Source organism: Desmodus rotundus, unplaced genomic scaffold (genome assembly GCF_022682495.2).
Source record: "Desmodus rotundus isolate HL8 unplaced genomic scaffold, HLdesRot8A.1 manual_scaffold_224, whole genome shotgun sequence".
NCBI classification, from domain to species: domain Eukaryota; kingdom Metazoa; phylum Chordata; class Mammalia; order Chiroptera; family Phyllostomidae; genus Desmodus; species Desmodus rotundus.
In genome coordinates this window covers 54,850-77,131 of record NW_026527285.1, presented here as the reverse complement: position 1 = coordinate 77,131, position 22,282 = coordinate 54,850, and the positions used below count along the sequence as shown (strand labels likewise).

Here is a 22,282-nt window from a genome sequence, read left to right as displayed (position 1 = left end):
GCGGGGAGCGCCGTGAGCGGGGCGGAGCGGGGCGGAGCGGGCGGAGCGGGATCTCGCGGGAAGCGCGGGGACGCCCGACGCCGCCTCCCAGCCCTCCGCGCCCACCTCCCTCCCCGCCGCCGGGACTGACCGCGGGGGGGCGCTGCGGCCTGCTGGACAGCCCAGTGCTGTGGCTTCCGGTAACCTAAGGGCGGGGGCGTGGTACCTGGCCACTGAGGCGGGTGGGCAGCGATTTGCTACTTGTAAAGAATAACTACTGTGTTTTGTGTTTTATTAAAGTAAAAATTACGTAACCCACATTTTTGGCAGAAACTGAAAAATACAGGAAACTAGAAATCACCTTTCACCCCAAACACCTGATGAGATAACGCAGGTAACATTTTGATACATTTCCTTCCAGTCTTTTCTCTAGACACTACAGTTTTCTTTCTTAAAAATTATTGTATAAAACTGGCATCAGACTGTTTAGACCATATATTGGCATCTCTTGCTGTTTTAGCTGGCATCAAGTGATGAGAATTTTGCCATATCGGTATTACCAACATGCTTTTTAATGGATGAACTTTATGTAGCCTATTATTACACATTTAGGTTCTTTTTATAAGCAACATCAGTTTTAAATCTATTTGATGGTAATCCCACGATTCATAAACACTGATCACATCTCAGTGTGTTACATGTGGATATACATGTATGTGTTTGTACCTACAGAAGTAATGTATATACATAGGCATGCACGCACAAGAATCTCTTCTTCCTGCACCAGACACATAAAAGTGAAATTCTTCAACATTGAAAGTATTACAGTGATTTAATTTTATTTAAAAAAAATTTCCCCCTCAAACGAGGACATTTTTTCATTGCATCTAGAGAGAGAGAGCGCGAGAGAGAAACATTGATCTGAGAAATACCAATCGGCTGCCTCCCGCACACCTCCCAGCCCAGGACCGGAACCACAGAACAGGCAGTGCCCTAAACAACAGCCCTTTGATGCACTGGACGATGCTCCAACTAACTGAACCACAGGGGCCAGTGCTGTATTACAGTGATTTTTTAAAAAAATCTCTAAAGAGTAACATGAGGAGTAGGCAGAGAGGAAGGCTGTGGACCCGCCATGAGTGAGGATCTGGAGGCGGATGATGCTTCAAGTGAGTGAGTGCCTGAGTGTATACAAAGGAGAGAAGAGAACCAAAGGACCATTCTCTGGGCTCTCAAAGGTAATGGGCTCAGGAAAGGACAAGCAAGAAACTCATGAGATGCAGAAAATGTAGTATATGTATACAATGGAATGTTGCTAGGACATAAAAAAGAGTGAAAGCTAGCTGTATGCAACATGGGTGGACGTAGGGGGTATTATGCTAAGTGAAATAAATCAGAGCCCTGGCTGGTGTGGCTCAGTGGATTGAGCACCGGCCTGCAAACCAAAGGGTCGCCAGCTGGATTCCCAGTCCGAGCACATGTGGGGTTGTGGGCCAGGTCCCCAGTAGGGGGTGCTCCAGAGGCAACCACACATTGATGTTTCTCTCCCTCCCTCCCTCCCTCCTCTCTCTAAAAATAAATAAAGTATTTTAAAGATGAATCAGAAAGACAAATACCACATGATTTCATTATATGTGGAATCTAAAAAACAAAAAAAGTGAATATACAAAATAATACAGAAACAGATTCATAGATACAGAGAACAAAGTGATGGCTGCCAGAGGAGAGTGTGGCGGGGGGAAGGATGAGAGGAGTAAAGGGTGATAAGAGGTATAAACTCCCAGTTATAAAATAAATAAGTCACAGGGATGTAATGTACATTATGGGGATAATAGCCAATAATATAATAACTTCGTATGGTGACAGGTGGTTATTAGACCTATTGTGGTGTTTACATCATAAGGTACATAAATGTCCTATCACTATGTTGTATACCTGAAACTAGTATAATATTGTATGTCAACTATACTTTAATAAATAATTCTTTTTTAATGGGAGACTCATGAGGAACAGCTGAAATGGTAAAAGGAAAACCAAGGCCGTATGGTGTTCTGAAGCCAATGGAAGAAAGTGTAACTCGCTGCTTGTTTAGTGTGCGTTTCTCTCTTCGTGTGTGTATTGGCTGTTTGAACCTGTGGATTTTCTAGTCTATCTTTTGCCTGTGTGTCCCTTATATTTGTCTTTTTGTTGGCTTTTAGGAGCTCTTCACCTCTGAACATAAATTGCTTGTTAAGTATATTGCAAATATATTTTCCATTTGTTCTTTAACTTAGCCTGGGGAATCTTAGATGTGAGTTTTAAATCTTTAAGTAGACAGGCCTATCAGTTTTTCCTGAATTGCTTCCGGGTTTTGTGTCTTACTTAGAAAGCCCTTTCCCACCCCTGAGGTATAAATCACCAGATCTAATCACAAGATCTGAAAGAAAATGTGACTTTTCCTATCCAGGCCAGATCAGTACTTGGCCCATAATCAGATGGTCCCTGTGCAGAGGTGAATGTTGGGCCACGTGGCTGAGGACTCCTTCTCACACATCTTCAGGAATCATCCATGTGGCATGGCCCTCCTGCCCCCTCACCCATTCTAGTTTATAATATATGTGTCTTTGAGTCATTGGACGATGTCCCCACTGCTCTGGTGGGCTTTTCCCCACTACTCTGCTGATTTTTCCAAGTTTTCTTCAACAAGCAATCACCAACAGGCCCATTAAAATGACAGGAGAATGGAAAGCTTGCTGAGGGGCACAAAGAATGGCTATTAAGTAAGTGGAATGGTTATTAGGCTCGGTAGGCAGCCCGGAACAGCCTGGTCCAAGACAAGAGAAGGTGGACTCTGGAATTCCCTAAGATGGAGAAGTGGAAAGATGGGGCTTATGGAGGGAGGCGGGGGATCCCAGGGCTCCAGATGGGTTGGGTAAAATGAGAGGGCGCAGAAATGGGCCCTGAGTGCTGCCACAGGCAGAGTGAGGGCAGGTGTCTGGAAATGGCTAGGCCACCAGCACGTGTGTTGGTGGCTTCTTTTGTGTTCTAGAAGTGGCTGTACCAGTCTCTGCGTGGCACCAACGCTGGGCCTGGAAGTAGAAGACACTGTGGGCCTAGGGATGAGGGGCAGCTGCAACTAGCAGGAACGAGGTTGTCCGGCCATTTGAGGACCCTCCTAAAGTTCCTAGAGCCAAGAGTCCCGAGGGAAATATCTCATTTCTCCCCTAATCCTTCGTAGCATATGCTTTTATTTTTAACATCTTTATTGAGATACATTTCATATTCCATACAATTCACGCAATTAAAGTATACAATTCATAAATATATAGAACTATTAGCACAGTCAATTTTAGAGCATTTTCATCACCTTTGAAAGAAATCTCCACACCCTTTAGCTATCATCTCCCTATCTGTCTCCCGCCCCTTCTCCAGCCATAAGCAATTACTAATCTACTTCCTGTCTCTAGATTTCCCTGTTCTGAATGTTTCATGTGAATGGAATCATGTGTCTTTTATGACTGGCTTCTTTTACTTAGCATGATGTTTTCAAGATTCATCTATGATGTAGCATCTATCGGTACTTCATTTTTGATGGCAAATACTTTTCTATTGTCTGGGTATGACACTTTGTTTCTACAGCTATCAGTCGGTAGACGTTTGAGTTGCTTACACATTTTGGGAACATGAATAATGCTGCTACAAACATTTGTTTGCAAGTTTCTGTGTGGACACACGTTTTTGTTTTTCTTGGGTTATGCCTAAGAGTGGAATTGCTGGATCTTGTGGTAACTCTATATTTGTTTGAGGAACTGCCAGATTCAAATCTGTTCTTTTAGTTAATCTAAAGATTATACCCATTCTTGCCCTGGCTGGTGTGGCTCAGTGGATTGAGTGCTGGCCTGCGAACCAAAAGGTTGCTGGTTCCATTCCCAGTCAGGGCACGTGCCTGGGGTGTGTGGGCTGGGGGTCCCCAGTTGAGGGCGTTTGAGAGGCAACTGATCAATATATCTCTCACATGTTGGATGTTTCTCTCCTTTCCCCTCTCTCTAAATATAAATAAAGAAAATCTTTTAAAAAATAAAATAAATAAAAATGATACCCATTCTTTGGAAAATATTTATAAATATAGAAATTGTTGAATATAAAAACATTTAATCATCTTTAATTTAAATGATACTTTTCTGTGCGTTTTGTTATTTTAATTTTTTTGGATTTTTATGTTTGCTTTTATTTTTTTTTAATTTTATTGATTATGCTATTACAGTTGTCCCAATTTTACCCTCTTTGCCCCCCTCCACCCAGCAACCCCCACTCCCTCGGGCAATCCCCCCACCATAGTTCATGTCCATGAGTCATGAACATGTAAGTTCTTTGGCTTTTCCATTTCCTATGCTGTACTTTACATCCCATGGCTATTCTGTAACCACCTATTTGTGCTTCTTAATCCCCTCACCTCTTCCCCAATTCCCCCACAACCCCCTCCCATCTGGCAACCATCAAAACACTCTCTGAATCCATGATTATGTCTCCATTCTTCTTGTTTGCTTACTTTGTTTTTCAGATTTAATTGTTGATAGGTATGTATTTATTGCCACTTTATTATTCATAGTTTAGATCTTCGTTTTCTTAAATGAGTCCCTTTAACATTTCATATAATAATGTCTTAGTGATGATGAACTCCTTTAGTTTTTTTCTTGTCTGGGAAAGCACTTTATCTGCCCTTCCATTCTAAATGACAGCTTTACTGGGTAGAGGAATCTAGGTTGTAGGTCCCTGCTTTTCATCACTTTAAATATTTCTTGCCAGTCCCCTCTAGCCTGCAAAACTTCTTCTGAGAAATCAGCTGACAGTCTTATAGGAACTCCCCTATAGGTAACTAACTGCTTTTTTCTTGCTGCTTTTAAGATTCTGTCTTTATCTTTAATCTTTAGCATTTTAATGATGATGTGTCTTGGAGTGGGCCTCTTTGCATCTGTCTTGTTTGGGACTCTGTGCTTCCTGGACTTGCATGTCTATTTTCTTCACCAAATTAGGAAAGTTTTCTTTCATTATCTTTTCAAGATTTTATTTATTTATTTTTAGACAGAGGGGAAGGGAGGGAGAAAGAGAGGGAGAGAAACATCACTGTGTGGTTGCCTCTCACATGCCTCCCACTGGGGCCCTGGCCTGCAATCCAGGCATGTGCCCTGACTGGGAATCAAACCAGTGACCCTTTGGCTCGCAGGCTGGTGCTCAATCCACTGAGCCACACCAGCCAGAGCTCTTTCATTATTAATAGGGCCACACTTAGCATAATATTTGGTAGCCAATATTGTAAATATCTTTTCATGTCAATAAGTATCTACATCAGTTCAAACTTCTTTTACTTTAGGAAACCTTTCTTCAAAAGGCCACTTTCCAAGAGCCCACTATGTAATCATTCTATAATCAACAATTACTTATTGGGCCCCAGGCAGGTGCCAGGCATCCCTCCCCCCCAGTACCTGTTCTCTTTAAAAGCTGCAGGCTATACACAGGTATTGCACCCTCATTGGCTGTTCCCATGTTGAAGGACATCCGGCTTACACTCCATATTTCATTGTTATTAAAAATGACTCAATGAATATACATCCATTTGTACTTTTATCACATCCTTAAGAAAAGTCTCCAGAAGTAGAATATTGGGGTCAGAGGCCAACCTGTGGCTGGGCCCATCTGAAGTGATGGGACAAGGGTGGTGAGGAACATGACACGGTCCCGCTCTTCAGTAACTCAGTTGACTTGAGGAAATGAGACTGAGAAAAGGGAAAAGGAGATTTCAATGAATAAAGCCCATACTTTCCAGCAGTTGCTCTATAGGAGTTCATTCAATGCATACCTTCTGGCTCATTGCAAAAGCTAATGACCTAAATGCTTAGCATTAGGGAATTCAGTAAATACATACCACTATGGTACTAATATGGATCTATGTTCAAGTCAAATAGAGAGAGCAAGGTGTAAAATAATGTTTCGTATACTGTTTGTGTATTTATAAGAATAGGGACACATGTCTACTTGTACATCTATAGACCTGCCCTGTGCACTCTTGTAGCCACTAGTACCCCATGTGGCTGTCAGACACTTGAAATGTGGCACATCCAAGTTGAGACGTGTTTGGAATATAAAAGGTACAGTGGACTTGGTACCAGAAAAGAGTATGTAAATATATATTATTAGTAATTTTTATGTTAGGAACAGTATATTGAAGTGGTATTTTGAATACATTAGGTTAGGTAAAATCATAAAAATTTATGTTCCTTTTTATATTTTTAACGTGGCTAGTAAAAATTTAAATTGTGCATGTGGCTCGTATTTGCACCTCGCATTATGTTTTATTGGCTTGGACTGTTATAGATGATGCAACAAACTTACAATAGTGGCTATCTCGGGGGAGCGGTCCTGAAGTTTTGTGTGGGGTGGGATGTTGAATTTTCACTAGCTTTGTGTACCCTTTGAATTTTCTCCTTTGTCTGAATTTTCGGTACCATGTACCAATGTTTTAAAAACATTGCACATGTCAGTCCATGACAAAAAATAGCAGAAAAATTAGTCCCCCCCACACAAAAAGATGCTTCTTGGGAACAGGCTTGGAGAAGCAGAGGGATTGTACGAGCACGTGTTAATTTTTCATCCCACCGGCGACGCTCCAGGGTCACAGGAGACCCCTTACCTGGCCCACTGCCTGACAGGCGCAGTTGGTGCCGGGCCATTCGTTTCTTTCCACCGGAAGACGGAGCCTTCTGCCCAGAAGGGTCATTGGATGGGAGGAATCAATCCTCTTACTATGATGTTTGCAATTTTTTAAGCTTATTATTATTGACTAAGTTTTTTTTTTGTTTTTTTTTTTTAAGTGAACACATAATCTATGACCCAATTGGCAAAAGGAGATTCAGGAAGATACACAGAGCTGCTGTGTGGGATGCCCTTGAATGATCCCTCTGTGGTCTTGGCTCCTCTTCACTGGCCCAGAGGTGACCTTCTGACTGTGGGACTTCAAAGGACTGGAATATAACCGCCCTCTTCCCCCCCCCCCACCACCACCTCTGCACACCCTATGGAAGCATTTGTGGGGTAACCTCTGCTGAGCTGATTTTGAAAATGCAACCCTCAGGGCAGTTTTATTTCTGGTCTTTTCGGTGGGAAGCTCCCCGCTCCCCATCCTGCCCAGGGCAGTCACGGCCTTGAATGTTGGAGGTCGGGAGCTGGATTGTGACTTCAGACTTCAGCCCTCCTGCCCAGCACACAGCATAGGCCCTGGCATAGCACAGGAGCTGGGCAAAATGTGGAGAAAGGAAAAGTCACAATCCCCACCCAGGTCATCCCTCTGAGGTAGGACTGGGGTCTTCCCATTCCCTCCCTCTACATGTTGGTCCCCAGGCCAGCCCAAACCCCCACAGCCAGGCCTTCCCCTTTGACGACATGGTCCGATGGATGCAGCTACACGGGAAGGGCACAAGGCTGCAGCTCCTGCTATCCCCAGCTGTGCCCCTCTCAGCCCGAGACCACCACCACTGCCCTGCGAAGACAGGACACAAAAGCTGCTCGCCTGCAGCTCCCGTGATTTGGGATACAGACTTCCAGCCTTGTTCCAGGAAAGTGGGCAGGCTGGAAGGGGATTAGATAATTAGAAGATGCTCAGTTTAATCTAGTGACAAATTCAGCCTCTGAGATCATCAAAGAAGCACCAATTAAACAATACACTGCCCATTGGCACCACATTAGCCAAACTGTCAATGGGCAGGAAATACTTCCCTAACTGGGTTTTGAGGTCATCTACACCCTCTTGGGCTCTCACCGCCGAGCCCAATGGCCAGCCATTAGAGCACAGGTGGCAAACACAAGGCCTACCAGCCGAATCCGGCCCTCCACCTTGTTTTATATGGCCCGGCACCTTGTTTCTCCCGGGTGGCAACGCCAAGCTCTCACTTAACTGTTAAGGAGCAGTTACGTTTACACAGTCCTAAAGTTACATTCAGCCCTTTGAAGGCAACCATAGGGCTGTTGAAGGCTCCGGTGAAAATGAGTTTGACACCCCTACAAACTCCTCTGGTGCAGGAAGGGGGGAAAACTGGACCCCTTGGTGTCACATCTAACCTGGGCCCCCCCCCCAAGCACCCATTAGCACCCAAAGCTAACTCCCACCAGGAGCCCCGCAATTCCCCTTCCTACGCTGGGGCTCCTGGTGGAAATTAGCTTTGGGGCCGCCTGTCATGGAGGTAGGGAAGCTACACAAGCAGAGGTGCCTGGGGAGAATCTCAGCTCCACCACTTGCCAAACCGAGTAACCTTGAAGGAGTTAATGAACTTGTTCTCTACTCCTCAAAGTCCCCTTCGGCAAAGCGGTGAACACACCGCATAGTGCAACTGAGTTTGGCAAACTCCTGGAACGGTACTTCTCACAGTGCCTACCTGGGCTTGTCATTGATATTAAACCGCGGGGGTCCCTCTTGAGGCCACCCTAGGGGTTGTTGGTTCCCCTGGGGTTCTCTCCCCTGGGGGTATATAACTCCAAACCACATCCTGAGAAGCGGAATTTGGGGAACCAGGATTATCAGGCCCTCTCACTTGTGGGGGTGTGGTAAGGAGGGTGGGGCTTGGGAGAAACCCTAATTTCCCGGCTTCACCCAAAGCCTGGAAATGGGCGGGGCTGCGCTGGTCTAGCCGAGGCGTGGTCCGAGGGGTGAAAGGCTTAACCAGCCCGGCCCCGCCCTTGGTCCCTCCTTCCTGTAACCCGAGCCTCCATTGGTGGCGTCCGGCGGCGCGGCCGCTGTTATTTTTCGAATATATAAGGAGGTAGAGGTGGCAGCTGCTGCTAGAGGTTTCCCGTGCCAGCGGCTGGTCCCCACGTCCCTCCATCCCCCTCCCCACCCTCCCCGCTTCCCTCTCCTCCCTCGCTCCGGCCCCGTTGCTCTTCCTCCCTTCCCCCCACCTCCACCCCGGGCCCGCTCCCCGCCTGGTCCTGGATAGCTGTGCCCAGTGTCTTTGGGTCTCCCAGCGCCCGGCCGCCCGGCCAGCCTCTGCGGGCCCCGCCACAATGGAGCTGCCCCAGCCGGACCCCACCGCACCGAGCTTGGCTCTCAGTCCGGCGGGTGTGCGCGGTGGCGCGGTGCGTCCGAGCCATCTTCCGGGCCTCCGGCTTGGAACTCATGGCCTCCTGGGGTCCCCGGAGCGCGCGGCCACTTCCTCGCCTGTCGCCACCCTCACCCAGACCATGCACGACCTCGCCGGGCTCGGCAGGTAGGGCACCCCAAGGAGGCCGGGTGTGGGTTGAGAGGTCGACACTAGGGTGTTGGACCCGGGCCTCCTGGGGACCCCGACACGGGATCCGAATCCGAGAAGCGGAGCTGGGAGGGGTCTCGGGCAGAGCCTGCCTTGGGGACGGGGGACAAGGGCGGTGAGGCCAGGACTGTGCTGCTCACACTCTCCAGGTGACCTGCTCTTGGCCAGCACAAGACTCTTAAGACCCCCTTTTTTCCCCTTCTCCTCCTTTCTCAGTGTGCCTGCACCATGCTGCCTCCCTAATTTGTGTCCAAATCGCCACCATTTTGCCCCAGGCAGGGGCTTGTGAGCCTGGAGGGAGAACTTGAGGGTGGCAGAGCAGTCCAGTTCTCCTATGTCCATTGCCTCTGCTCCCTCTTCCCCTAGTTCTTTACTGAGACTAAAGGGTTAAACGCTGGTCCTACTCCCTGAGCTAGCCTGCAGGGTCCAGGCTGGGTTGTCCTCCCAGGAACGGGAACCTAAGCCTTGGCCCTTCCTCCAGGAAGGCTTGTGGATGGGTAGGAGCCTACAGGCCCTCCAGGGCTGTTCAGCTGCCTCACCATCCCCCAGGATGATCCCCAGCCCAGCTCCTTCCTTTTTTCTTGAGCTGACCTCCCCTTGTACCCAGGAGGATCTTTCTTAAACCAATCAACAAAGAGAAGACACTTAGGGCCTCTGTAGAAGGAGCCTGCCTTGGCCTAAGAAGAGAGCTTCCATGCCATCACCTCCCTTGGGGCAGTCGGAAGCTGGATGGGCCCTTCAGAAGTGGGTGGCTGGTGGGAACATGGGCCAGCCAGCCCTTGAGCCCCACATTTACTTTTCTGCTTCCCTGGGTCCCTGCTCCCTTCCCAGGGAGAGCCCAAAGAGTCAGGTAGGCAGCCTGCTCACATGCCTATCCCTGTCCCCGCGGCGAGCGTCTGCATCCTCCCTGTCGTCTGAGTCCTCTGAATCTTCTGATGCAGGTGAGACCCAGGGGAGTTTGGGGGGGCAGCCTGAGCCTCCCCATTTACTTGCTAATCAGACTAACATCCTTCCAACAACCTGGGGGCCTGAAAAGCCTCCCCCTGTACACCTATGGGAGGGCTCACCACATCCAGCCCGGAATGGCAGAGCTGGTGCTTGGGCGGGGCCCTCTGCAGAGGATGAGATCTCACCTATTTAAAACCAAAGCTCCTGAACCACAGCCCCACCTGGGAGGCATTAGGGCTGAAAGCTGGTTATTTTATCTCACTTGATCCTCAGCTATAATATTTTCCTTTAAAAAAGCTGCCATCTCTTCCAGAACAAATTATCTTAAACCAGTTCAAGAAAAATGCTTAGCAAAGTTTTGGTTTACAAACCATGTAGAGGCGTTTCCATAGTAAATGGGAAGTGGACCTCTGGGCATTTGGGGGTCAGTGCTCAGCCCTTGGGGTCCGTGGGAGGGAGGGTTTTTCTTTACTTTTGAATGTGTCATGATCTGAAATAGAAACTGGTTTTCTTCCCCCCTTCTCTGGATAGGGTTGGAACATAGTGGGGGGAAGGGTGCAGGAAATGGCACTACTTTTAAACTAAAGCACTCTGTCCCCTCAGGTCTCTGCATGGATTCCCCCAGCCCCATGGACCCCCAGATGGCGGAGCAGACGTGAGTAGAGAAGAGGGATTGCCCTTTTCCTAGGGAGTCGTCATTTGCCTTTGGGAATCCCAGCTGTAGCCTGAGCACACTGGGAAAGCCTGAGAGAATGCACAGACCCCTGCAGATCCCCATGTGGGGGAATTCATTGGCCTTAAGTTCTGGGATTCTGCTCCCTGTCTTGGAGGAGGGTCTGCCCTCGCAGGAGCAGCTGAGAGCGGGCTCAGGGCCAGGGTGGAGGGGCCAGCGGCCTCTGGGAGCGGCAGGTACTTGATACCAGCCAGCCCTTATGAGAATACAAGCCTGGTGTGTGTCCTGTTTTCCTTTCTGCCTATACACATTTGGGGGTTTTTTGGTGAAATATCACACTTAAAATATGGTCTAACTAATTCAAAACTTGATCACTGTAGGCCAAACAGAACAGTTGCTGCAGGCTGCAGGTGTAGGTGTAGCCCTCGGCCATCCTATCAGCAACCTCTGCCTTCAGTGACACTTGACCCTCTGGTCCACCCCTGGACCAGGCCCTTTGTGAGAGGGACTGGAGAGGGATCTGGTGGGCTCTGCTCAGGACTATCCACCGCTTTGGTTGTAGGGCAGGCGTAGTACCTTCCAGAACACAGCTGTTCCCATCCAGCTGTTCAAGCCTCAGCAGGGAGGGCAGCTGCCAGGCGTTAGTGAGAACAGCTGGGCATCCCCAGCCTGGTCTGGGGCACTATGGCTTTGGGTTTCGGGCAGAGGCTGTCTTTCCTCCCACTGCCTTTGATTAGACTGGGCTGGGCTGCGGGGTTTGTTCACAAACAGGAAATGGGGAGAGAATTGGGTGGAGGGACTGAGGTTAGGTTTTGGTGGCAACACAGAGCTGTACCTGCTTTACCCCCAAGGCCCAGGTGCAGATTGGAAACCAAGACAATGATATTGGTCAGTCCTGATGCCAGGTTGGCTGGGCACAGCCACCCCCACACATATACCTTGGGACCAACCCCTTGACATTTTACTCCTCAGTGCCTCTCACCCCACACACCTGCTGTGACGGTTACACAGCTTCTCAGAAAGAAGCTTGTGTGTGTGTGTGTGTGTGTGTACGCATAGATGCACAAAGCCCTGTGTGGCAGGTGGTCTCTGGTAACATAGCTAGGGGGGTGGGGCCCATCTACAGAGGCTTGTGCTCCAGCCTCAAAAGGAACATCTGTTGGAATCCCTTGCCTGCTGGCCTCTCCTAAGGCAAGGGGAGGGGGTGGGACAGAGGCTGGGTCCTGAAAAATTCCATAGGAGGGAGAAGAGGATGTGACCCTACACACTTGTCACTAGGAGGTCTGGCATGGCAGACGGTGGCTGATCCAGGGGCACACTAAACTAGGCCCCCACACAACCATCCTGGAGGCAGCCAGGATGGCCCCACACAAGGGGAGGGAAGCCCAGCCTTGCTGGCGTCAAGGCGTGGAGATACCCACATTGTTGGCCAAGGCCTGTCACCATGGGATGGATGAATGCCTTTCCTGGTGGCTGAATGGCCCCATGAGGTGATTTGCATACAGGTGGAAGGCCTGTGGGCAAGCTCGCGTGAATGTTGTCTGGGTAACGCTCAGCCACCCTCGACCTACCCCAGCTGTCTCCCATTTACTGCCACTGTCTGAGCCCTCTTCCATCCCGGGCAGCCTTTCAAATCCCAGGCTGCCTCTCATCTTCCCCCTCCCCAATACATGGGTCCCCAGATGGCTGACATTCTTCCTGCTTCCCCTTTCCACTGTCCTTAGCCCTTGTCCCCAGGTCTTGTGGACTGGGGACCTGATGCTGGTGGCACGTGATGGGCTGTAGCGGGAGGTGGGCTGCATGGGACTCTGCTTTCTCCTAGGTTTGAACAGGCCATCCAGGCAGCTAGCCGGTTTATTCGAAAGTAAGTGCTTGGCCTTCCTCTTGCAAGCTCTGGTGTTCTACCCACCACAGGCTACCTCTGCCCCCCTCATTGGCATGGGGTGGGTGCTCTCCCAGGCCCTCCTGTGGGGGGAGGTGCACAGGGCTCTGGTGGAGGGGCATCCTGCACACTCTCCATTACGGTCCTGGACTCTCCAGCCCTGACATGTCCCTGTTTCCTTCTGCAGCAAGCAACTCACCATCCGACGCTTCCAGTCCTTGCCGGTGAGTGCCCCCTGAGGCCTGACGGGAGGCTCAGGCACACTGGCCAGGACTGGGGAAGGGCAGAAGAGTTCTGGGGCTCAAATCCCAGAGGGTACATTTGGTGTCAGGTGTTCCTGGTCTGGCTGTGGGAGATGGGGTTTGGGAGGTGGATGGACGAGCAGTGGGATTCAGGGGAGGGATGGGAGAAGGTAGGGCCTGGGCTGGTGCCAGAGAAATGTAACCTTCAGTACCTGCTGTCCTCCTGTCTCTCTAGGTGAGGCTTCTGGGCCATAGCCCTGTGCTACGGAACATCACCAACTCCCAAGCGCCTGGCAGCTGGAGGAAGAGCGAAGCACATGGCCAACCTGCCCACAGCTCTGGGGAGGACAAAGAGAATGTGCGCTTCTAGCAGGCCAGAGTGGAAACACTTCAGGGAGAGAAGGGGGAGTGCTGGGGTGGTTCTTTGGCATGTGATAACGCCCACCCACTCCCTGCCCCACCTTGCCCACAGGATGGATTTGTCTTCAAGATGCCACAGACGCCCACACATCCCAGCCATGCCCATGCTCTGGCTGAGTGGGCCAGCCGCAGAGAAGCCTTTGCCCAGAGGCCAAGCTCAGCCCCCAACCTCATGGTACATCAGGAGAGCCGACCCCGTGCAGGGCAGGCATGCCCACAGGGCGGGTGCCCTCAAAGGCAGCTGGGGGATGGGAGGATGATTCAGAGCCTGAAGTGGGGGAACCTTTTCTCAGAAGGATAGGGGTGGGGACTGCCTCGGGTCCCCACTCCTGAGTAGCCTGCATCTGTTCATTACCCACACAAGTGTCTCACCCCTGAGCGGAAGATGGAGGTAGAGGATCTGAGTCCCCTGGCCCAACGTTTCTCCCTGACCCCCACCAAAGGGGCTTCCGATGAAGACGATGGGTTTGTGGACATCCTGGAGAATGACTTAAAGGTAAGCAGCCTTGCTCTGTCAGGCCCCCTACATCTCCCTCCCTGGGATCTCCCAAAGAGGAGAGCTCTGAGCTCCTGCAGCAAGACTATGATCTTATTCCAATGTCAGAAGAATCAGGGGTAGCTGAGTCAGAGCTTGACCTCTGGCCAATCAGAGAAGAGCAGGTGGCTGGTGCTGCAGTGAGGGGAGGATGGGCAGGGCAGAGGGAAGGTGCTTCTGCGTGGCCACGCTCTCCTGGCTCTGTGCAAGCCTCAGCAGTGAGGGCTCCCTGCCATCTCCTGTCTCTGGGGGGCTGCCCTGTGTGGAGGTGCTGGGAGAACAGAGAAGGACTGCAGCTTGAGGGGTTTGGCTTGTGCCTGTGGGTACCACCATCTCTTTGTTGATTTGGCCTCAGGATGATGATAAAGTCCCCCCAGGCATGGAGAGCCTCATTAGTGCCCCACTGGTCAAGAATTCGGAAAAGGAAGAGGAGCAGGTGAGCTTTTGGGGTGGCCCCCTGAGAACGTGGAGGGTGGGGCCCTACCCTCCGGGTAAGCTTGGTGGGGAGCAGGAGCTGAGCGCTCTGATCCCCAACCTACCGCCCTTGCCAGGACCTCATCATGTACAGCAAGTGCCAGCGGCTCTTCCGCTCTCCGTCCATGCCCTGCAGTGTGATCCGGCCCATCCTCAAGAGGCTGGAGCGGCCCCAGGACAGGGACCTGCCCATACAGAACAAGCGGAGGAGAAGTGTGACCCCTCTGGAGGAGCGGCAGGAAGCTGAGGAACCTGTGAGTGCCCTTCTCAGCCAGGGTGCAAGCAAGGGGGCGCACCAGCCAGACTGGGCATGGTGGGAAGGCCTCCCTGCTGACCCTGGCTGCCATCTGTCTCACAGAAGGCCCGTGTCCTCCGCTCCAAGTCCTTGTGTCATGACGAGATTGAGAACATCCTGGACAGCGACCACCGTGAACTGATTGGGGATTACTCCAAGGTACTGGCTGGCAAGACCCTGACGCTCTACTCCTGACTGGCTGTGTTCCCCGAGCCCAGCAGCTGCTTCAGTGCTGCCCTCTCTTCCCAAAGGCCCCTTTGCTTTGTCCTTTGCATTTTATCATCCTTTCCTGTCTCCTGGACTCATCTCTCTGGCTCTCCTTGGCCTTCTGACTCTCTCACATATGTCCAGGCATCAGGTGGTGTCTCCACCTTGAAAAACGTTTCCAAACTAACATCTGCCTTGATCCTCCTCAAGCCTCATCCCCAGGATTGGCAGAGTTGGGGGCAGGAGGCAGGAGTCCATCGCTTCTGCTCCCCTTCATTTTCCCTCGGAAGGTTTTTCCCAGGGTATCAGACCCAAGAGGTGCCTCTCACTTGCTGTGGGAATCAGAGCTGAATGTGAAGGTCAAGTCAGGTGTGGCCTCTGGGCTTGGGAAAGAAACCATCCTTTCCATGCTCCGCATCTGACCCGTTTCACTTTGGTCCTCTTCTCTTTCTCAGTCTCTCCCTCTCCCCACTTCCCTTTAGGCCTTCCTCCTACAGACTGTGGATGGAAAGCACCAAGACCTCAAGTACATCTCACCGGAAACCGTATGTGCATGTTAGACTTCCCTGGGAATAGGTTGCAAGCCCTGGGTAGTGTAGGGTAGGTAGGGTTAGGGGTCAGCCCCTGCCTGCCAGCCTGACATGCTGGCACCTACCTCTGTGGCCTCCTACAGATGGTGGCCCTGCTGATGGGCAAGTTCAGCAATATCGTGGAGAAGTTTGTGATTGTGGACTGTAGATACCCCTATGAATATGAAGGCGGGCACATCAAGGTAAGACAGGGTGACCAGAGGTGCTAAAGACCCACCAGTTCCATCCTTCCTCTGTGGCGGCGCCCTCTTGTGGGGAAGGGTTCTTTCCAGCAAGAGGTGGGGTCACCCACTGGAAAGATGGGAACTGCTTAGGGGAGGGGTCCGCCACCCAGGCCCAGGGCTGTGGCCTGACCTCCAGCTACTCTGGCAGACTGCTGTGAACCTGCCCCTGGAACAGGATGCCGAGATCTTCCTGCTGCAGAGCCCCATCACGCCCTGTGGCCTGGACAAGAGAATCATCCTCATTTTCCACTGTGAATTCTCATCTGAGCGCGGGCCCCGCATGTGAGTCCCAGCTCCACCCAAGCTTGTGGGTGCTGGAGCCATCCTATGGCCGAGAGCCCTGAGCCCAGCCCTTCTTGGCCTGGGCCTCTTGTTGCATCTAATCGCCTGGAGCAGACCTCACCCCTGCTTCCTTGGGCATAGCACCCTCCTCCTGTCTCCTTACTGTCCTTTCCACCAGGCCTCACCCCCCATCCATTACTACCACCCCCACAAAATCTGGTTCCAAGCCTTCAGCAGTGTCCTTAAAATCCAAAGGCCCAGTCCCAGTCCTCAGTGACAATGACCTTTCTAGTGTTCATATGTCCTTTCCTTTCCTCCCCTCTTCCCCCTCACCAAGTCTTGTCCAGACCTCCTGAATGCATCACTTGAATTTTGTCAACCTCTCTTGTTCTGCTTCCCCTTTCCAGGTCCAGGCCCTCATATATTACTAATAAAGATTCTGCAACTGCCTTCTAGAAACAGAGTTCCCTTGATTTTCCTCCTTCCTTCCATCTCCCAGCCTCTTCTGTACCCAGTAGCCAGACTGATCAGAAAGTGCTTGCACGCGAGCCTCCTGTGGTCCCCCAAGGCCCTCAAAGGAGTGTGCGCGGGGAACAGGTTCCCTATGCCCACCTTGTTGCATGCCCAGCTCTGATCCCCACACCCCTGTTGGTCCTAGGTGCCGTTTCATCAGGGAACGAGATCGGGCCATCAATGTCTACCCCAGCCTCCACTATCCTGAGATGTACATCCTCAAAGGCGGCTACAAGGAGTTCTTCCCACAGCACCCGGTACCATGGGCGGGGACGGCCACAGCCTCCACAAGAGGGTTGGACTGCAAGGAAAGGGCTTGGCCAGGCGACACCCTGAGAGAAGAGTGGAGGGCTGACCCCCCACCCGAAGTTATCCGTTCCCCCATATTGATTGACCCCTCCCATCCTGCCCTAGACCTTCTGTGAGCCTCAGGACTATCGACCCATGAACCATGAGGCCTTCAAGGACAAGCTAAAGACCTTCCGCCTCAAGACACGCAGCTGGACTGGGGAGCGGAGCCGGAGGGAGCTCTGCAGCCGCCTGCAGGACCAGTGAAAGGCCAGCCACGGACTCACCTATCTTCATTGCCTCGGGTAGCCTGGGCACCAGCCGCCAGGGGCCTGTAGGCCTGAGGGTCTGCTGGGGGCCCCAGGTACTGTCCAGGGAAAGACAGTGAGGGTGTCCTGTTCATCTGCCCCTAGTTCTGATCCCCTTGTCTCACTCCAGCCATACTCCATATTCTAGTGCCACCCCCTACCAACACCCCGGCCCCTGGAAGAACCCAGCCTGTTGACTTAGTGAGATTGGATTAAATCCAACTCAGAGGAAGTATTTTGTGCCCAGCAGGAACTTTTTGCTTTTTTTTTTTTCCTTGTTGGGGTTAACCCTTTGTCTTCCCATGTCCAGAAGAGCCCCCATTTTTCTAGGGACTTTGTATGTGTGATGCTGGGGGAAAGCCACAGCCCCCAAGATGGGCCAGAGCCGCACTCCTCCCTGCGCTGGGAGTCAGCACTGTGCCCTGGCCCTCACAGCACTCCTAAGTGTGTCTGTGTCCCCCTTTCTTCTTCCCTCTTTCCTGTCCCTCCTTATGCATACCTGCAGCACAAACATAAGCTCTTACTCTTTGTGTTTCAGTGTTACCTGCATGCTTGATTTGTCTGTCTGATATTTTTTGCCCGTCTCAGGACATTCACAGGTGGTCAGGCAGTCACCCTAAGAGAAGAAGGGAGGGCTGCCCCAACCCAAAGTTACCCATTAGATCCCCCTGTCCGGTTGGGGTTAGAACTCAAACCTTAATTAGCCACTTGGTCTGTCTTCTATTGCCTCAGAAAAGGGATGTTATTATACTCGGGGGCCCCTGGGCGAGGGCTGAGGCCTGCACCCATAACCTCACTGGAATCCCAACCCTAGCTGCTGTGAACCCTGGGACCTGACTTGTCAGAACTTACTGCTATCTTGCTGTGGATGGACAGATGGATGGACGAATGGATGGATGCTGTAGATGCACAGTGCCTCGCACCTACAAACTGCTGAGTGGAATCCTTTCAGTGAGCATGACAGGCTGTGAGAGAAGTATGTGTGTGTCTGTCTGTCTGAACAAAGTCTTTGCAGTTTAAAGTTTGGAAATACTGAAGAGGAGATGTCATGGAAGCAGCTAAACCAAGGGCAGAGCCACCTCTGACTTCTTAACCTCAGGATGTGGGGAGGGCTGTGCTCGAAGGCCTTGAAGAGTCATCTGTTAGGGCCTCGTTTCAATAAAGCACTGAACAAGTTGAGCAACCAGCACTGTGTCCTGTGAGGCTCTTGACAAGACCGCGCGGACCCTGATGGTGGGATAGGGCAGGGCAGTTCAGCAGATCGGGGCTGGGAGACTCCTGGAAGGCAGCCTCACGCTGTCTTCCCAAGTCTTGCCAAGAATTTGGATTCAGCCTCCCTCTTCCCTTCATCTGGCCGCTCAAGCACTCCTGGGCCCATCCTTCCTAAACTCTGAGCCAAGAAGGCCAGAGTGACTCTATGACTCCTCTCTAGAATTGTCAATAGCTCCCCATTGCTGGCAGAATCTGGCTCCTCCGCAGCCTCATTCCTCACCTCTGGCTGACTCAAATGCACCATAGCTTACTCTTCACAGTTCCTTACCTTTGTGTTTGCTGTGCTACCCTCAGAAATGCTCTCCCTTATCTGTTATTCCTCCTGTAAGGCTCGATTTCAGTGGTCACTTCCTCCCAGAAGCCTTGCTGCCCTGGTCAGGGCAATGGCTTTCCTCTCAGGATCCCTGGGATCCAGCAGACCTTCCACCACCTAGGAGATGCTGGGCTCAAGACCAGAGAATGGGAAAGGACCAATCTGGGAGAACTGGTCCCAGGCCCAAACCCAGTGTCGAGGAAATCCCTTCGGAATACCACTGCTGTTACACACGCACAATACACACCCAATGTGAGCTGTTTGTGATTGCAGGGACTCCTTTGCTGCCTAATACATGTCAGGGGTCATTACCACTTTCTGTGGAGGTCCATCTACCTTTTGAAGTAGATTATGCACTCCATTTTGCAGATGGGAAGATGGAGGCTATTTCTAGCAATAAGGGACTCCAGATTCCCAGGCTGAGTGTAAAGGACTATTGCTTGACCCCCAAGTTTTTTATGCCTAAATGATTGGTTTTTATTTCTGGTCCAGAGGAAAATTTCCTTGCAAGGACACAACAGGTAGGGGGTCCTTGGGAGGGACTGGGCCTCTGCTCAGGGAGGTTGGGGCCCTGAAGACTCCAGAATCCCCCTCTATCACCAAAAAGGCAGCTGACACAAAGGCCAACATCTGTTTGGGTGAGGGGGCTTGCTCCAGGAAAAACAAATAGCTGTTTAGGGGCCTGAAAAAGAGACACTGCGGTGCACTGGGCACTGCGGTGCTGAGACCCATCTGCCCCGCCCTGAGTGCTCGCACAGGTGGTCTCCCCTACCTGGTTTTACAGAAAAGGGAAGCACTATATGCACAGAGAGGGCACTGACTTGCCCCAGGTCCTGCAGCAGATTTAAGCAGAGCAGGCATTCCAGCTGTCCAGGACTCCCACTCCTCACTTCCTGCCTTGGTCCCAGAGCAGCTAAGGGGGTGGGGCTGAGCTGCCTGGCTTCTGCTCTGAGAGTCCTCTTCCCACTCCATCAGTCTGGATCGGATCACATGGGGAGAAGGGAGCAACGGGCGCTGCGTGTCTTAACAATGCCCAGGCCTTGTGCCAGGTTCCGACATGCACAGCCATGTCTGCCCCTCCTAACCCACCGTTCGAGTCGTAGCTGCAGCCATGCGGCACTTAGTCTGCTCCGCACGCTTTTATATATTATGTCCTAAGCTCACCGGGTCAGTTTTCAGCTTATTTTGCAGGGGAAACAGAGGAGGAGGGCAGGGAGGGGGCTTTGGTCAAACCAGGAAACAAAATTTCCCTGAGAAGGCCCTGGTATGGGCATCTACCCTGAGGAAGGTGGGGGCCTGAGCCTGGGGTGGGGGTGGACTCAGGCTACGGATACCCTCTGACTCTGGGAAGTTCAGGGGATGAGGCAGAGGTGGCCCAATTCCCCAACCAGCCAGCAAAAGAAGCTGTAAGTTTCTGGATGTTCATAAAGGGAAGAGGATCAGACAAGGAAGTGGTTTAAATCCTGGGCTGCCAGCCAGTTTTAAAGGTTGTTTTGCTTGGGAGAGGGTGGGGCAGGAATTCCAGCCTGCGAGGAGCCATGTGCGGCCAGCTCACATGGTTAAGAGGGGAATCTAGGCTGTGCCAGGCCGGGCCAAGGCAGCGGGTAGGCCTGGGGTCTGGATATCATCTAAATTGCTCTCCAGGTAACTTGCAATGACAAGTTTTAAAAACAATGTTTTCTTTTTAAGATGAATAATCAACATTTCCTCAAGGGCGCACATCCTAAACATAGAGCAGAGACCTGGAGAAGCACCACACAACTCAAGGTAGTGGAGTGTCTCCAAGCCCAGGAGGTTTCTTTCTTTTTATTTTTAGATAGAGGGGAAGGGAGGGAGAAAGAGAGAAGGAGAAACATCAGTGTGTGGTTGCCTCTTGTGTGCCCCTCACTGGGGACCTGGCCTGCAACCCAGGCATGTGCCCTGACTGGGAATCAAACCAGTGACCCTGTGGTTCATAGGCTGGCTTTCAATCCACTGAGCCACACCAGCCGGGGTTACCAGGAGGTTTCTTCATGGTCTCTCCCTGTTACCTGAACTCTGAGGTCACCCCTATTCTGACCATTATCACAGTAGATTAATTTCACCTGTCCTAGAGCTTCAATTACATGAAATCGTACAGTTCTTACTCTTTTGTGTCTTACTCTTTCACTCAGCGTAATACTTTTGGGATCCATCCATGTTTCCTTTAGCGGGAGTGTATTCTTGTTCATCCCTCTGTAGTATTCCACTATATGAATACAGGGCCCGGCAGAAGTAACGCTGCTTGAGTGTGGTTGGTAGGGTAGTAATGTGGGTGTGATAATTTATAGTCTTAATCTGAACATTTCACCTAAAATGTTACGTGGTGTGCTTGAGTGTGATATTATTATGTTACAGAATGACATGCTTACGATTTTGTAATAAAAGATTTTGTAATTTAAAAAAAGGGGGCATTATTTGTGCCAGGCCCTGTATACCCCTACATTGAATTATTCATTCTACTTTCCTCTTCTGATTTTTAAATAAAAAAATTAAGGTATAATTTATATGCAGTAAAAGTCACCCATTTGAGTGTACAGTTGCATGAGTTCTGACAAATGTACACAGTTGTGGAACCTCCACCACGATGGAGATATAGAACATTTTCATTCTGCCCTCCGTGAATTACTTGGGACTAATTCAAATTGTACTGAGCATATACCCAGGGGTGGAATTGTTGGGTTATAGTATGTATGTTTGGCTTTAGTATTTTCCACACAGTTCTCTAGGATTGTCATACCAACTTACTTCCCACCAGCAGTGTCCAAGGGTTCTGTTGCTTCATATTCTCATCAAAATTAGTAAATTTTTAAAAAATATTTTATTTATTTTTAGACAGAGGGGAAGGGAGGGAGAAAGAGAGGGAGAGAAACATCCATGTGTGGTTGCTGCCCCCTGCTTGGGACCTGGCCCACAACCCAGGCATGTGCCCCGACTGGGAACCGAACCAGCGACCCTTTGGTTCACAGGCCGGCACTCAGCCCACTGAGCCACACCAGCCAGGGCAAAATTAATAAATTTTTAAAAATTCTAATTTATTGATTTGAGAGAGAGAGAGAGAGAGAGGAAGGGAGAGAAAGAGAGAGAGAAACATTGATTTGTTGTTCTACTTATTGATGCATCCATTGGTTGATTCTTGTATGTGCCCTGACTGGGGATTGAACCCACAATCTTGGCTCAATAGGATGATGCTCTAACCAACCAAGCTACCCAGCTAGGGCTGGTAAAGTCTAATCTCTCTCTCTTAACTAGAAAATGTAATTGTTGTATGTAGCTTAGAGCTTTGTTGTCAAGGCTGAATCTACATGCCATGACATTGCAGTGGCAGCGGTTGGAGTATCACAGACCCAGTCTCTACTATACTGAAATATTAGCCTTACTCCAGATTCTTCCCCATCAGAATCTTTAAAGGTTAAAGTGACTCTGGAGTTAATTGGCTGTATGTCACTGGCGTGCATCCATCCACTGACGACAGCTCACGGCCATCTAGAAAACTTACAATTTCTAAAAAGTCTTTATCCCTGGAACTGAACACATCGGCGCC

The 22,282-nt window shown here is 50.7% G+C and overlaps 1 protein-coding gene across 4 annotated transcripts; it reads left to right on the top strand.

The window, feature by feature from the left end:
• The first annotated feature begins 8,714 nt into the window (after positions 1-8,714).
• Positions 8,715-18,316, top strand: CDC25B (cell division cycle 25B). Of its 4 annotated transcripts, XM_053917765.2 has the most exons (16): positions 8,716-9,212; positions 10,086-10,195; positions 10,806-10,857; positions 12,698-12,739; positions 12,945-12,981; positions 13,235-13,357; positions 13,472-13,594; positions 13,784-13,915; positions 14,310-14,390; positions 14,506-14,682; positions 14,787-14,882; positions 15,413-15,475; positions 15,604-15,702; positions 15,893-16,026; positions 16,685-16,796; positions 16,954-18,316. In XM_053917765.2, the coding sequence occupies exons 1-16, from the start codon at positions 9,010-9,012 to the stop codon at positions 17,092-17,094; spliced, it is 1,725 nt and encodes a 574-aa protein (XP_053773740.1). In that variant the 5' UTR covers positions 8,716-9,009; the 3' UTR covers positions 17,095-18,316. The 4 variants fall into 4 exon arrangements, with proteins under 4 accessions (XP_053773741.1, XP_053773740.1, XP_053773742.1 ...); XM_053917766.2 differs by lacking the exon at positions 12,698-12,739 and having other exon boundaries at positions 8,715-9,212; XM_053917767.2 differs by lacking the exon at positions 10,086-10,195 and having other exon boundaries at positions 8,720-9,212.
• Positions 18,317-22,282: the final 3,966 nt, after the last annotated feature.

Bases quoted from the DNA above. Each gene is read 5' to 3' on its own strand.
- CDC25B (XM_053917765.2), top strand. From the start codon at position 9,010: ATGGAGCTGCCCCAGCCGGACCCCACCGCACCGAGCTTGGCTCTCAGT. The intron at 15,703-15,892 runs GTAAGACAGGGT...CTACTCTGGCAG, and splicing joins ATGAAGGCGGGCACATCAAG to ACTGCTGTGAACCTGCCCCT. The intron at 16,027-16,684 runs GTGAGTCCCAGC...TGTTGGTCCTAG, and splicing joins TCTGAGCGCGGGCCCCGCAT to GTGCCGTTTCATCAGGGAAC.